General features: G+C 34.6%; 1 protein-coding gene across 2 annotated transcripts; it reads right to left on the bottom strand.

Moving 5' to 3' along the window:
- Positions 1-5,070: 5,070 nt before the first annotated feature.
- LOC107830752 (E3 ubiquitin protein ligase DRIP2-like) lies at positions 5,071-17,007 on the bottom strand. 2 transcript variants are annotated; one of them, XM_016658390.2, is made up of 8 exons: positions 16,385-16,996; positions 15,012-15,111; positions 13,080-13,410; positions 12,879-12,954; positions 12,506-12,659; positions 12,345-12,395; positions 7,805-7,877; positions 5,071-5,760 (listed from the first exon to the last, which is right to left on the bottom strand). In XM_016658390.2, the coding sequence occupies exons 1-8, from the start codon at positions 16,497-16,499 to the stop codon at positions 5,581-5,583; spliced, it is 1,080 nt and encodes a 359-aa protein (XP_016513876.2). In that variant the 5' UTR covers positions 16,500-16,996; the 3' UTR covers positions 5,071-5,580. The 2 variants fall into 2 exon arrangements, with proteins under 2 accessions (XP_016513876.2, XP_016513875.2); XM_016658389.2 differs by having other exon boundaries at positions 12,506-12,954; positions 16,385-17,007.
- Between the last annotated feature and the right edge of the window lie 272 nt (positions 17,008-17,279).

Here is a 17,279-nt window from a genome sequence, read left to right as displayed (position 1 = left end):
AAAATAATAATAGTTATCACTATGGTAATTATAAAAAGGGAGAAATTCTTTGAAGAGAATATGACTTGTGATAAACATTGAGATTGCATACTCATTCCTGAAAGTGAATGTGAAAATATATATATGATAAAGATTATGCATAATAATGTACTTGTGCATAGTTGGATAAATACTACAAATATATATATATATATATATATGATAAAGATTATGCATAATAATGTACTTGTGCATGGTTGGATAAATACTACAACTTACCTCTAAGGGAGGTTTGAGACAAAGAAAGATAATGAATATTATTGTGTAGTTACATGAATATATCATTGGTCGCATGCATGTGATGCGCCAAAAAATATTTTGTCATGCCTTATGAAAGTTATTAAAATCAAAATTAAAGTAAGAAATTATTTTGCTTGTGATGATTTTGAACATGACAATTATTATGAGATGATTCTCTTTGTGAAGGAGACATTCATTATATGGATAGTGTGACAAAAGATCTTGTAGTACAAAAGCAGTTAAGAGCTCTGAAAGAACTAATTTGTTACTACCCGGATTAATGAAATTATTCATGACATTAATATTGTAGTAAATCTCAAAAGAAATATTTTGATTTACAAATATATTGGCCAAAGTGGTTGGCATATTGAGACTATAAATGAAAAGAAGATTGAATATCTTTATATTACTATAATCATATCAGGTAAATATGAAAGGTTACCTGACTTTTCTTCTATTTGTACTACACAAGTATAAGCATGATGATGCAATCACAAGCCACAAGTAAACTAGAGGTTTACTGAAACAAATATTAGTTGGCATAACCGGTTGACCATCTCGGTTCAATTATGATGCAAAAAAAAATTGAGAATTACATTGGCATAGATTCTTCAAGAATTCTCTAGTGCTGCTTATTTTCATGATATACCAGTTAAGGTTGGGATTGAATCCCTTGATTTCTGGAACGAATAAAAGGTGATAAATATATGGGCCCAGTCACCTTCCATGTGGACCGTTTACTATTATATAATTTTAATAGATGCATATATTCTATGGTCACATGTGCATTTGTTATCAACTTGTAGTTTGGCTTTTGCAAGATTGATTGCTTAAATTATTAGAACACAGTTCCAGAATAAATTATGATAATTTATCTTGATAATACTAGTTTAAATCAAAGTTGGTTTAGCAGAAATTGTATGCCTCCAATTAGATCTAAACCATTGGTTATGAGAACAAAATTGCCAAAATAAAAATTGACATGTGATGTATTATTTAATATACAACAGCACTTGTACGCATCTAGCCAAGTTATGATAAGTTCTCTCTATCATAATCGGTTCAGGTCAGGAACCAAATAATTTTCATCTAGAAATATGAATGTGCTATATGATTTAATTGTTCCATCACAATGCACAAAGATAGATCCCTAAATAAGGCTAGGGATATATGTTGGTGATCCCAACAATAGGGGGAGAAAATGGGCAGCTGAAAAAATAATGCATGTAATGAATTATTATGAGTACATCGAGATCCTCGTACGAGAAAATGTGAATTTGAAGTTCAAGTGATAATTCATTTGCAAAATATTGCCAGGCGTATTTGCTGACCTAAAGCTAAATGTCATATTCAACTGCTAATGCTCCAAATAAAATAAAGTTCATAATGAATAGAGTCCATGGCATGCATAAAGCATAATAGACTAATCAGTTCCAAAGATAAAACTCCTTGAAGAAGGAGATGAGCAAATGTTCAAGATGGTCATAATAAGGAGGCAAGTGCTCTAGAAGAGCACCACGACATAACACTTCATAAGATCTCATGAGAGAGGCTCAGGTATCTGAAAATAATAAGATAAAGAGATCTCAATAAGTTATGTCTTTATTGGGTAATAGTAGAACCGATATAAAATGATCGTCGACGATATTGTTAATTTAATGTAGCGCTCAATATTATTTATATTGACGAGGATCTTGAGCTAAAATCTGTCATGAAATTTGGACAGATAAATAATTGGCCAAATGAAAAATACGCAATAAAAATTAATTTCACATGAAAAATATGAAGTTGGACGGATAGTCCCAACACTTGAAAGTATAAAGCCAGTGGAGGTATAAATGTGTTCTTATGCGAAAAAAAGGGTCAAGTCGATAGACATAAAGACGACTTGTGTCACAAGAAGATTTGTAAATATCCTGGCATTGATTATACAGAGACATGTTCTCTTGTGGTGGATGTCGCCATTTCAGATTTTAATCTGGCAATACAAGAAAAACGTGATATGCGTATAATGGAAATCATTGAAGGATTTAAATTGCTCTGAAGCATATTAAGGTTTCCAATAAATTTATTAAATAAAGCTTCAAAAATTCTTATACGGATTGAAACAATCAGGGCGCATGTGGTATAATCGCCCGAGTGAGTGCCTGTTGAAAGAAGGGTACAAGAGTGATTCAATTTGTCCTTGTGTCTTTATAAAAAGATCTAGATCTAAATTTATTATAATCACCGTGTATGTTGATGATTTAAATATCATTGGAACTCCTGAGGAGCTTCCTAAAACAGTAGAGCTTCCTAAAGTAGTAGACTATTTAAAGAAAGAATTTGAAATGAAAGATATTGGAAAGACAAAATTTTGTCTTGATCTACAAATTGAGTATATAAAAGATGGATTTTTTGTCCATTAATCAACATACACTAAAATAATTTTAAAGTGATTTTATATGGATAAAGTACATCCATTCCGACCTCATAAAAATAATGAAGAGCTTCTTGGTCCCGACGTACCATATCTTAGTGCAATTGGTGCACTAATGTATCTTTCTAACATTACAAGGTCTGACATAACTTTTTCAGTTAATATTTTAACAAGATATAGCTCTACTCCTACAAGGAGACATTGGAATGGAATCAAACACAAATTGCAGTATCTAAAAGGGACTACCGGTATGGGATTATTTTATGGCAATGATTGCAGTCCTGATCTTGTTGGTTATGCCGATACTGGGTATTTATATGACCCACAAAAGGTTCGATCTCAAACAGGCTATGTGTTTACATATGGAGGCACTGTCATATCTTGGCGATCGACTAAGCAATCAATCGTGGCTACTTCATCTAATCATGATGAGATAATTGCTATTCATGAAGCAAGTCGAGAATGTGTATGGTTGAGGTCTATAATACACCTTATTCGAGACAAATGTGGTTTGAAGTGTAACAAACTACCCATAATTTTGTATGAAAACAATGCAGCATGCATAGCCCAGTTGAAGAGAGGATTCATAAAAGGGGATAAGATAAATCACATTTTACCAAAGTTATTTTTCACACTTGATCTTCAAAAGAACGATGATATGAATGTGCAACAGATCCATTAAAGTGATAATATGGTTGATTTGTTCACCAAATCTCTACCGACGTCAACCTTCAAGAAACTAGTATACAAGATTGGGATGTGAAGGCTCAAGGATGTGGCTCAAGGATGTGAATTGATACTCTCATCAAGGGGAGTTAATACGCGTTGTACTCTTTTTTTCTTACAAGATTTTGTCCCACTGGGATTTCCTTGCAAGGTTTTTAACGAGGCAACCAAAAGGCGTATTTCTAAACATGTGTACTCTTTTTCCTTCACTAGGATTTTTTTTTCCATAGGATTTTTTTCTAATAAGGTTTTAACGAGGCACATTATCTATGGATATCCAAGGGGGAGTGTTTTAAGAAAAATCAAATTATGGTGGATGTCTACTTTTCCTCCATGATATTCTCAAATGCTTAATGACATATTCAATGACATATTTCTATGCTTAATGACATATTCAATGACATATTTTTCTTCACTTTTCATGCATATATAAAGTTCTTGTAATAGATAGGAAAATACACACAATTGAAGAAGAAAATCTCTTCCTTCTCTCTATCTCCATTTCTTGTTCATGTTTTACTAAATTGCTTTTATTTCATAACAACATGTCTTGTTCATGTTTTACTAAGTTGCTTTTATTTTATAACATTTTTAATATTATAACTTTTTTCTTTTGTTACTTTATAATTTTTTGTTGCGATTACTCAACAATTTTAAAAAATAAAAGATAAAGCCATAAATATAATTTGCAGTCTCAAAAGAGAATGTTTTTTGTTAATGCGGCGACCGAATAAATTATAATTGGACTGCTGACTTTATCGAATTTGACTCAATTTGTCAAGTGATACTTAAACTAACATAATCCCTTCCTCCTGCTTTGTTTCGATGAGTAATTTTTTGTCACGACTAAACTAATTAGTAAGTTAGAGTTTTCAAAAATTAAAATGTATAGGAGAAACTAATTAGTAATAAATGAGAATTAAGTTTGGTATCCCACACATAACTAAACAATTCCTATATGTTATTTATTGCACGACAAACTACATAATATTATAGTATTATTCACTGCATAACGAATTTGCATTTCAATATAACTAACACATAAATTAAACAAATCTTTAAGGTTCGAGTTTATTTATTTATGCATTAGCCCCAGTTATTTATTTACTTAGGGTTTCCAAAAAAAAATGTAGGCACACCATGTATCGAGATCAGGTTAAAAGTACTATGTAACAATGAATGATTGGCTGAGGAATTAGAAGTGTCAACGGTTCGATTTAACCTGTTATTACTAAAAAAAAATCAATTAATTTATCATGTATGATCAAAATTAGACTTTTTCGTATTGCTCCAATTATCTCAATTTCTCTTCTATTTCAGTACCATATTTTTAAAACAATAAATAAGAACACTAATATCACTAGGATTCTCAATGTGTTACCTAAAAGTAGAATACTTCAATATAACATTAAAAAGTTCCAATTCTCATGTTAAGAAACAATATATGAAATGAATACTAACCTTTAAAATATACCTGCTTTCAAAAGTATTTTTTTTAAATTGTAGGCGCATTATTTTTTACTCTACCATCAATGTAAACTTAAAAGCATTGCCTCATTTTCGTATTGTTTGATTGAATATACTAAGAAAAATCAAGACTAAAATTAGATGAATGAACAAAAGTATTTAAAGAAGACATATGTAAGAACTAGAAATCCAAAAGTTGTCTGATATAGAGTATAAACGAAATACAAAAGATAATTTGAAGTCATAAATTTGCACTTGAAATAAATATCTTATAGCCAACTTCTTGGATTTTCTCCACATGCACCGGAAAAGCCTCATTAAAGAAGGGTAAACTGAGAAAAACACTCAATAGTTTGACTTAAATACATGCTACCATGAATCTTGGCGCGCGGTTAACAAGACAAAATTCATCCCTTATGATAGTACAAGGTAGTGTACAATCATACAACACATTGGAGAAACACAAAGTAACTCTGGTAAGTGCAAGAAGAGTCATCCTCGAGTTGTTCTGCACCGTCGGTCATTGCTCATTTGCTGCTGATTTGTGACAATTCCAGCAGCAGCAGCAGCAGCATGTAAATAGCTTAGGATCTTACACACAACATGCCTCTATAGGACACATTTCGTCTAGCAATTTTTGGGCTGATAGTCCGGATATTACGCAGATTATTGGAGGCAGAAAGAATAATTCAAGAAGCAGGAAGGCCCGGGACTTTACGAGCATAAACCAGCACCATCACAAAGTCTTTTGCTGATGAACCAATTATAGCCGGTACTCTTTCTGAGTTGGTAGTTTCAAGCCACATATCCACCAAAGTATTCAGTTGTAAAGTGGGGACTATCAACTGACCCATACATCTAATTTCAACCTACAAAATAACGAAATCATAGAACTGGAACCATCACAGATATGCTTCCCTATATAACACCCAATTCTTGAGTCGCAGATTGTGGAGAACTAGGAGAATCAGTAATGCATGAAAAAGATATAAAACAGGTTCATGGAGATGCCAAAACTCATCATAAAAAAACACAACCACCTGAAACTCACCTGCTTGACTTTGTATTACTTGTGCTGAAATGACAATAAACCATGAGAAAAACTCAGTCACTGATAGACCCTAGAACCAAAACTATTGATAGCCGTCTAGCTCTTTTCTAGTACAACTTCATTAACGACTTGATATAGTCCAGCTACTATTTGTCAAATATTTTAGTATAAATTGCTTGGACCAGCTACTTTCTTCCAACATTGAAACTAGGGAAAATGGCCAAATATATCCCTCTACTCTCGGATATTGTCTACATTTAACCTCCGTTATACTATCCGGTCAAATTTACCCCTGCCGTTATACTATCCACCCAAATTTACCCCTACCATCAGCAAACTTTTCAAAATTATGCCCCCAATCCGTCAGGTGACCCAGAATCTCCCAGATCGTTTTAATTAAGTCATTTATTCTTCTTCTTGATCCACTATTTTCGAAATAATTGCATTTACCTGCTTTCTTAATTGAAAAAAAAATAAGAGAAAGAAATATTAAAAATAATACAACGGTTAGTAAACAAAGTACAGTAAATTGAAGAATCTAAATTAGGTAGTTTGTCTAAATTTTAAAAGTATTTACAACATCCCAACTTTAATGAATTCGTTGGACCAAAGGTATGGAGACTTTGCAAGTATTAGTGATAAAAGTTAAAGTTCCTTGGAGACTTTATATTGTCGAATTCAACATTGCTTTAATCAAATGCCTACGCATTGTGCACTCTTAAGTTAGTCGATCAAACTCTATATTAACCGGACAATAACAAAATATATTCGAATATACATGTACATACATGATGATCAACTGCATATAATACATAATAAATAGACCCACTGAATTCTGCGGTGTGTATATGGTTGAAAAATAAATAAAATTTAAACCAATTCCAAACTCATTATCACAAGAAAAGAACTGGGTGCATTGGTAATTAAATATATCCATGAATAATTTGTATAGTCTAGTACCTTTAACATTCGCATCAATAGTAATTTCTAAAAATAGTGGACCAAGAAGAACAAGTGATTTAAATAAAAGGAAATTGAGAGATTTTGGATTACTTAACAGATCAAGGGGTAATTTTTAAAAGTTTGCTGATGGTAGGGGTAAATTTGGCTGGATAGTATAACGATAGGGATAAATTTGGCCGGATAGTATAACGGAGGTTAAATGTAGACAATATCCGAAAGTAGAGGGGTATATTTGGCCTTTTTCCCTTGAAACTAACACGGATTACTTATTTCACCGTGTATGGTCTAATAAACGTGGGTCTATCGGAAACAACCCCTCTACCTTCATGAAATAGGGGTAAGGTCTGCGTACACATTACCCTCCCAAGGCCCCACTTGTGGAATTTCACTGGGTTGTTGTGTTGTGGTGTAACAAACAATATTATTCTGCGCCTGCTTCTATGCGTCTTTGCTACCCTTTCCCTTCTCAATTTGAATGAAATGAAAGGTAAATTGGAAAATAACTTATTAGTAGATGCCACATATTACCGTTGAACATCACATAAGACAAATTACCGTCCCTCGTCTTAATATTCACATAACTCAAAACGGTTAAACTATCCAAGGTTTATGTTACCAAACATGATGCAAGGTGATTTCTTCAATGCTGAAACAATTTCTGCACCTTCTATTCCCAAAAAGTTCTCCAGTTGGACCAATTTTCTTAATACTTCCTACTTCCAGAAGGACCGAAACCAACTAGACCAAAATCACACTCAATAGGACAAAGAATTAGAAAAAATCAAGCCCCTCCATATTTTGTTTGAACTTTGACCAGAATGATGCTGGATTATTTAGTGCATAAATGTTGAGAGCATTCTGTAAGTGCTAAATGGTAGCCAAAGAGCAACAAAAATTACCTCATCTTCGCTCATAAGATCTAACTTCCTCATCAGATACTTTTGGATGAAAGAAACGGGAATATTTCCATCCCTGCAACAGAATGAAAAAGAACATGAATACTATAACAAAAATGTGCAGACAGTCGCAAAACGCTAAACTAGTGGCTGTATCCGACTATAAGTGGACAATTTAAATCTAAATTTTAGTGCATGGCTATTTTTCCCTTGACCTTCCTATAGATCCTCTCAGTCTCTATAAGGACCAACCAATTGGTGACAGAAAATCAGAACGGATTGATGCTGGTATTTATAATACCAGAAGAAATACAGTAAAATGTGGATTATTACGTCCCTTTCAATATTTTCAGAACCAACAACTGATCCAATAATATATTGAAAAGACTGCCAATACATGACAACATTCAGTGAGATAGTGAAAGCAAGAAATTATATGTGAGAAGTTCATATAGAGAGGCAACACTTGAGAAGCTATCAAACAAGTGAAGGGGAAAAAAGGAACGCAAAGGTAAAAGCTCAATTGGTAAAAATGCTTTGTAAAACATCATGCAACACACAAATATTAATCATCAAGTTGTCCAAGGAGCTCCAGAGACAGAGAAATGCCTCCTCAGCTTATCCCTAATGGAACAAAGAGGAAGAGCTAATGGTGTTAGATGATTGGCCTATCAACTCTACCAACAAACCACCACTGTAGTTCACAACCACGTCTTTTTTACCTTGCATTCAACCCAATTTTGTAGGTCGAACAACAGGAATTTGTCTCAACTAGTTGCTTATTTAAGGAACACTGTCCTAAACCACTTACACTGAAAGGGCAGACCAGCTCCTCAATGTTTAAAAAGCAGTTCCCTTTGGTACCTTAATTGTCTTCAGCATATTCTGCGTAGACTCCAAAACCCGTATCCTCCGCATATCTCTATCAAGAAATCCAATTAGCAACTTCAGGGCACGTAATATATAATACTCCCTCCATCCCATTTTATGCGGCACCCTTTGACTTGACACAGATTTTAAGAAAAAAATAAAAAATTTTGAAACTTGTGATCTAAAACAAGCCTTAGATATTTGTGTGGCCATAAATCATCTCATTAAGGGTACAATGGGAATTTTTGAGTTAAACTTCTCAACACAGAAAGTGACATTCTTTTCGAACGGATTAAAAAGGAAAGAGTGTTATATAAATTGGGACGGAGGGAGTAATGGTTATGGGAGTGCTGTATCACACTCACTAAAAATTCCGACCTAGTTGAGGTCTAGTATATGAACCATCGATATCAAGTCCACTCCATTTGGACCCATTTCAACCTAATACTATACCTGTTAATCGGGCCGGGCTGACCCAGTTCAGCCCGGTACTGTAGCGTGGGGGAGGGCTGGGACGGGTTGGGCGGGGAGCGGGTTTCAAACGAACATTTTTTTGATACCGGTGCACCGGAACCCGCTAAGCCAGTTAACCCGTTAACGGGTTGTTAACGGGCTACAGCCCATTTTTTAACCCTTTTTTTTTTTTTTTTTTAATGGACCAACTGAAACTCCTGATATTGACACTTGTATTTCTGATCTACACAAACATTTAGAAACATTATATAATTATTATGCTAATATTGTTGATGCTTCTTCTGCTGTAGATGCAAATATTCCTTCAAGTTCAGTTTCAACATCTGGGACCAGTGCTTTGGATGATAATGATGGTGTTGAAGATTATTTGATTTGGTCTACACTAGGGGAGCATTAACAAACCAGTAACAGGAATATTGATGAACTTCAATTCTACTTGCAAAAGTCAGTAGAGCCCGGCACAAAGGAATTTCTACCACTGGGTTGGTGGAGGAGCAACTCAAATAAATTTCCTGTTCTTTCAGCCATGGCTCGAGACGTGCTAAATGTGCCGATTTCAACAGTCGCATCAGAGAGTGCATTTAGCCGAGCAAGGCAGCAACTAGGAGATACCCGTCATTCATTGGGTAGCAACGCTTTAGAAATTCTAGTGTGCTTCAGAGATTGGATAAGATCATAACGACGAAATCAAGGGCGTGACGAGGTAGATGAAGCGGAGGACCAAGAAATTGGAGATATAATGGTTTATGGTGCTGATTCAACCAATGCCGGAAACCAAGAACCTCATGTTGACATGGATGAACTTACAAAAATGATGCAAAGCATGTGATGTACTATTTTTTTTATTTTTATAATTGTTGTAAACTTTTAATTTGCAAGTTCAAAAATAACAAAATCAAAAAGAACTTGCAACTTAATTTGAAGTATTATATATTATTCAATAAAAATATCAAATGAAAGTCTTCGGAGCTTGATCTTTACATATTGCCAATTGGTCTTATTAAATAATTTTTTGTAGCCACTTACTTTCAAATTTCAAATTTAAAATTATAAAATTTAAATTTCAAATTTAAAACTTTAAACTTCAAAGTTTAATTCTAAGCCTTAAAAGTTTTCAAACACTTAAGTATCAATAACATTGAATAAGAAAAACAAAATTTACTTTAAAAAAAAATAAAAATTCCACGGCCCGCTAAGCCCGAACCCGGACGAACAAAAAAAACCCCTAAAAAGTACAGCCCGCTAACAGCCCGCAACGTTAAACGGACGAGCTGATTTTTTTTGTGTCCAGCCCGTCCCAGCCCGCCCGTTAAACACCCATACCTAATACTCAAATTAATTTACGGGCTCTCTTACACTAGATGTTCTCTACACCAGCCTGGTGTAATTGTATTGTATCAAGGTGACTATGTCTTAATCACAACTAGTTGGTATCACCTATATATAATTTGTTTTCTTTCTTTTCTATTCTCCTCCAAGTCTGCATGAATTTTGAGAGATTGTAGGCCACAACTATCTCCATGTAATTGTAAGTCTGCTTCGTCTCCTTTTAACACATTTAATCATTATTGTATTGCACTTATTGCACTTATATACTAGTGCATTTGAAGATTTACATAGAACATAACAAAACAATCTCAGGCGACCCTCTCCCATTTTATCATCTATATGTGCTATTTATATCTTCCCCTAATCTTGTATGAATGCATATCGATCTCAATATCCGCATTTCTATTACATTCATCTTAACTGAACAACGAATTGATCTCGGTCGTAACCTTCTTATGATCAAATGGATTATTGTAAGTCCAAAATGTGAACAACTCAGCAAGAATCCATTAGGCAAGGTACTAAAATGGCCCCGCAGGTCCTCATCCAGTGGCTTCATTAGGTGCACGTCTCGTGGAAGTTAATTGTCCTCCTTTGTTAGAGTTGGATATTAAGCCCTTTTGGTATATGAAGACAGGGTAATTTGTTCCATGCATGGAATTGTTTGCACATATAAATTACTCTTCTAAGTGTGATTGCCATCTGAGTTCACTCTTTATTCCAGATGCTCTCCGACTACATCTGTTTCCAAGGCGGTGTCTGCACAACAAGTGATAGATGTCCAACTCACAGAATTATAAATTTTAAGAGTAAGGGTCTGATTTTCACTTGACCAGCTTAACTGGCTAGCGCTGGTCCAATCAGTTCTAAAAGCAGGGTTAGCTATATGAAGATATAGTGGGAAAACTATATGAAGATATCCAAAATTCCAAATCCATCAAATGTGAAAAGGTAATACAAGCTACTAAGTTAGCTTTAAGACAAACAAGATCAATCAATGGAGCAAAAGAAGCTAAGTCGTTGGAGAGAACTATCCTAAGTTGGATGTGAAATTCCCTCATATGATTTTTTGCTACAAGAAAGAGGTCAACCAACCAATAGTAAGTAATGATGCCTTAGAGAAGACATCAAACACCAGTGGTAAAAGACCACAACAAGAAAAATTAATGAGAAAATAATCAATTGTCAGAGACTGAGAAAAGGACATAGCAAGCTGGGAAGACTTTAGTTAGTCTTTTATAAAGATAATAAAGCAAGATTGCTTTCTCGCTGTAATCTTGCAATTACCAATTACTCTCCATGTCATATTGAACGTCATGGTTTAACTTTATAGGATTTCTAGAAGAGAAATATTGACTTTGAATAGTTAATTCAATAGAAGTAAAAATTATGGTTATTCTATTACAAGGAGGTCTAAAAGTGAGGTGATATGCTACTTTTGGTTTATTTTGTAGCTGGCACATATACGAACTGCTAATTTATGATAAGATGCAAGATATTTCAGTTTAAGAAATGAAAATAGAATCTGTACAGCTTAAATCGAAAAACATAACATAATTAGTTTTATTCCTTTCTTGGCACTAGGAGAAATTGGTGATGCCATAGTTACTATCAAAAGAGATAATTAGCATCTAAGCTCAAAATTCGAAAAGAAGAAATGATACATTACTCCCTCCTCCACCCTCTTACCATATCGATAGAGCAAAAGATATCGAGGCTTTAAGTATCTAACTCGTGCAGCCATATACATTTTTTATGCAATTCATTCGGATCATTAGAACTTAACAAAGAATTCTAAGACCAGACAGAAACCGCATCACAAGATAAATATTTCACTACAAGACAGGAATGAAATCACAAAGAAGCTTACTTTATTCTCAAGTAACTTGCAGAAATCTGGGGCAAGGGTGCACCTCCCTCCCTGAAACAATTGATTGGAGATTCATTGAATAAAATCATTTGGAAATACAATTTCTTTCTCAGAAAGATATACACATAAAAAGGATTCTACAAGATAAAGTAGATTCTTACTGATCTTCAGAGGCCACCAATGAGAACCAAATTGGATTATTCCTTCTTTCACATTTGGCAGTGATTGCATCCAGCACAGTTTGTGGTGAAATACTAGATTCTCCAAATTCTGATGCCTTCTTTTGGCGATTCCTTCGCAACTTTTTAGGTTTATCTGATCCCAAATGAGAAGCTCCGCTGTTATTCTTGTCATCGTGAACTTTGATTTTCAGTCCACGTTTTTTCAATTTAGTTTTATGGACATGAGCTTCATTGCCAAGGGAATGCAGACATTCTAATTTAGCAGTAGAACCTTGGGAAGTAAACTTCGCAGACTTGCTCTGGTTTGCTACTTCGACCAAACAGTTCAAAGGTTTCCATAAATCAACTTTACCTTCCCACTGGTCCGTGCCATTCTCCGTTTCGTTATCAGGCGTGGGTTGGCCAGAAAGCTCAGCACTGGAAGAATTCTGCAGAAGCGGCAGGATTAAGTTTAACAAGAATATCCACCCATATACACTTGATACTGACCTCAGAAAATATTCCAAGGAAGCCTAAGATGATGCACCACACCACTATTGAAGAATGACTTTACCTGCCTTATGTTCTGAGTGAACTTGGTCAAAGTCTCAGGTGAACTAGAGCTATCCAGTTGATCTTCTCCAGATATTTTTTCCTCTTTCTTGATAGGTTTCTCAACAGAAAAGGTGGAGCCTCGTAATGCTTTTCTTGCCACTGATTTTGATCTTCTTCCTGTTGTTCCAGTCTGTGTTGATACTCTTGGAGTGCTGACCACTAGTGAAGATAGTGATCTCTCTTTTCTCCTGACTGGAAGGGAAATCGGAGGCACAACTTCAGGTGCCTGCACCTTTCGCCTCTTGTAAGGGAATATCTTTGCTCTTACATCTTGCAGATTATGATCTGGCCTGAAATGAAAAGGAAAAAAGAAAAGATAAATTGACATGTGGGGTATGGCAAATAAGAAGAGTTAACCAGAAAACCCCTCAGTCACTTTGAACCGGCCCCATCAGTACAATGTGCTGTGTATATTTATCTCTCTCTTTACTCGAAATAGGAGCACGTTCGGAAAAGGATCGAGTGTCTAAGATTGGACCAAAAGGGTCTCTTAACGCCTTCTTTTTTCTTCTTATAGGAGTTATTCAACAAAGATTTTCCAGGATAAGGCAGAAAGGGCGAACAAGCTTCAGGAAAACCTCATATTTCAAGCAACCATGGATGTGAATACTATATGCATAAGTGCAGGTATGTGCACTCATAATCAGCAAAAATTCATGCTAGCCAATGAAGCATCTCACTGAGCCTACCCTGAGGTAAATGGTGAAAGCTACCCAATTTTGTTTTAATAAGATATACGTGCACTCATGATCAGCAAAATTTCATGATAGCCAATGAGCATCGCACTGCGCCTGGCCTAAGGTAAATGGTGAAAGCTACCCAGTTTTATTTAATAAGATATATACAATTAGCTAATATCCACAAGTCAAATGTTGCACTACATACTCCCATTTCTCTTTTGTCATTCTCTCTTCTACTGCCTTCAAGAACTTCCAAGATCCACGAAAGTGAACTTTAAATCCTAATGTTATCAAGGCCATTCTTAGAGTACAAGTCACCTTACTTTGTCTATGTCAAGTTTCCTCTCTACATACCGCAAGCAATCACTTGTCATTGCCTATGTGGTCTCATTTGGCAGAACCTCCAAAATGTATCACAGATCAACTTTTTAAGTGAATTCGAAATTTTGCAGTGTGTTCGGTTAAAACTTTCTAGTCAATCTTAGCAGTACATAGTACAAACACGGAAGAGCACTTTGATTTCTGCCCAATCTTCTAAGTGAAATCCTAATTCATTTATGATAAGCACCAAAACAATCATGTAGAGCACTGTGATCTCTGTTCAGTATTCTTAAGATTCTAACTCATCTATGTACGGAAAGCACGAAATATTGATGAACAACTTGGAGAATTGTTTATTTGGCAATGAACTACGTAGAGAATAATGCAACTGTAGTGGGAGAAAGTGGAAATTTCAATACTTCATCGAATGTCCATCCTCCTATGAGCATAGCACATTGCTCTCAGATTCATCATTAATTGATGTTAGGTCAGTAAAAAGTAAGAAGGTAACACATGCACATCCAGGCATTTGGCCTCTTTAAATATCAAAAAAAACTATAAAGCTAAAGTCTCCACCCCATATCTTTCACACAAGGGTCAAGACGCTCTAACTTGTTGCATATGCATATCAAACTTCAAAGGGACAACATTGCAAAGCAGTCTGGAACTGAACATGCAGTACGCTTCATGCTGTTAAAATTGATAGGCTTACAAAATGAAGTTAATCAAAAGAGTGATATGCTACTAGAAGTTCCGCGTATAACTATAAATGCAAAAGGTAAAACTAGAACTATCTACATCAATATGCCAATTGAGCACTCAAGCACACATTTGCATGTGAAGATTAACAGAAAAAGGGAAAACAGTGAAAGTAGGAAGATATTTATGACCTCAATTTCTCTAATGGGACACAGCCCAAGTCAATATTGCATATTGGGCAGCGTTCCGTTTCTTCATCGGAGAGCTTCTTATAGATGCATTTCCTGCAAACTGGGTGAAACTCAGAAAAAATATTATCACAGGAAGAAAAAAACTCATCTTTTCTAGAAACAACAGAAGCTAGTGTCGATATTGCTCAAATTAAAAAGCAAAATTATTCTTTTTAAGGGGAATGAGAAGAATGTAAGGAAGTTTAAGTCATTCATTAACCATGATGTTTAAAAAAGTATACATTGACTAAGGTCAATCAAGCATATGTTCCTCCTTATGTGATTAGCGAAGAAATTAACATTCCAATAGCTGCATAATTAACATATATTTCATAAAAAATTCCAATTGAACCCTGTGAAAATTAAAGAGATATAGCATAAGAATAAGTCATGTGCCACGTCACCACATTTTGTTGAAGCTCAATTACACATAATGAACCTAAGTGTCCATCTCTCTCTCTCTCTCTCGGAACAACATCAGGCAAAGATCTTGAAGAGAAAATTCCCACATAAATCAGCAACTGCTAATTTAATTCATTGCCACTGAGTAAATATGTGAAATTTATTTAAACAAGCTTATCAATCAAACAAGTATAGCTCCATTTATTTAATTGATAAAGAAGATATCTTGAATAGGAAATTTCTATATAAATCAGCAAATGCTAATTTAATTCATTACATAAGTAAATACGCGACATTTAGTTTAACAAGCTTATTAATCAAAAAGGTACAGTCAGACCTCTCTATAACGGCATTCATATATAACAATCATTCTCTATAAAAGCCATTTTTTCTTGGAACCAATTTTTATGTTATGTGATAATATATCTTCTATAACAACACTTCTCTGTAGCAGCCAAAAAATATCGGAATAATATAGCTCGTCCCATTTAGTTGATAAGGCCAAGATACTGAGTTTATGTTCGATGTGAGATTTATTTAAACAAGGTTATCAATCAAACAAGTATAGCTCGTTCTATATAGTTGACAAAGCAGATATCTTGGATAGGAAATTTCTATAAAAATTAGCAACTGCTAATTTAATTCATTACAACTAAGCAAATATGCGACATTTATTTAACCAAGCTTATCAATCAAACAGGTATAGCTCGTCCCATTTAGTTAATAAAGCCAAGATACTGACTTTATGTTCGAACCACCCTATAACCGTTCAAATACCGAGACAAAGAGGTATACTCAATTCTCTAAAAAGAAAAGACTACATAAAACCTCTGAGCACATTAAAATCACCCAAATTTTAATCTACCTAAAATGATAGTACAAATAAAGCAAACTCAGATCGAAAATTCAAAATTCCAATAGAAAGAACTTACACGTGTGAAGACATTCGGAAACAGTAGTGGCATCTCTAAAGAGCTTATGGCAAAGAGGGCATGTTATGCATGCCGCAATTCTATCTCTCTTCACTTTCACCACTTGATTCGCCATATTTCTCTTTAATTAATTATCAGCTCTTCGCACTTAATTACAATTCTTTGAATATGAAACCCAGTCCTCGTTATAGATCCTCAGTCTCAAATCTCACGTAAAATCAAGCAGTGCATGCTACAAACACCTCATAAACACATGGAATTTACGTCCATTTGCCCTTTCTTTATCTGCATTAAACCCAAAAAAACAGAAACTAAAATCATCAAACAGAACTTGTTATGAAGCAAAACTGTTATCACAGTAAAGTGACATGTGAATCTGGGTATGAAAAGATTGAAATTTGAAAAAAGGGGTAGATTTGATTTCGGAAAAGGGGACGTGGGTTGGTGATGGATTTGGGGTAGGGGTGGGGGGATTCGGGTCGTTGATGATCTTCTCTTCTTCTTCTTCTTCTCTGTTACTTCTGTGTGTATTGTGTTTGTGTAATTTGGGTTTTGGGAGTTGAAATCGAGAGAAAATGGCTTTGAGGCTTCGTGTTCAGAATGGCATGAACTAAAGAGAATACTTTCTGTACTTTTTTTTAGAAAATATATTACGGACAGAGTAACTTGCAAGTTTTACTATTTTTACAGATATATTTTTTTAAAAGTCACAAATTTTACCTTGTACTATTTGAGATTTAACTTTAGAAAATATTTGTCGAATTTTACCCTTGTAATGAAATTAGAAATAAGTTTCATGTTTGCTCTTTATTGTAGATCATATCAAAGTTTGAGGAATAAATATAATTTTTTTCTAAGAATTTAAACACGTAAAATTCACCTATTATGTTCGGGG

This window comes from Nicotiana tabacum, chromosome 22 (genome assembly GCF_000715075.1).
Source record: "Nicotiana tabacum cultivar K326 chromosome 22, ASM71507v2, whole genome shotgun sequence".
Classification (NCBI taxonomy): Eukaryota; Viridiplantae; Streptophyta; class Magnoliopsida; order Solanales; family Solanaceae; genus Nicotiana; species Nicotiana tabacum.
Note: the sequence above shows the minus strand (reverse complement) of the source record. Positions and strands in the feature narration are given on the sequence as shown.

Bases quoted from the DNA above. Each gene is read 5' to 3' on its own strand.
- LOC107830752 (XM_016658389.2), bottom strand. From the start codon at position 16,499: ATGGCGAATCAAGTGGTGAAAGTGAAGAGAGATAGAATTGCGGCATGC. The intron at 12,396-12,505 runs GTAAGAATCTAC...CAATTGTTTCAG, and splicing joins TTGGTGGCCTCTGAAGATCA to GGAGGGAGGTGCACCCTTGC. The intron at 7,878-12,344 runs GTAAGCTTCTTT...ATTCTGTTGCAG, and splicing joins GCAAGTTACTTGAGAATAAA to GGATGGAAATATTCCCGTTT.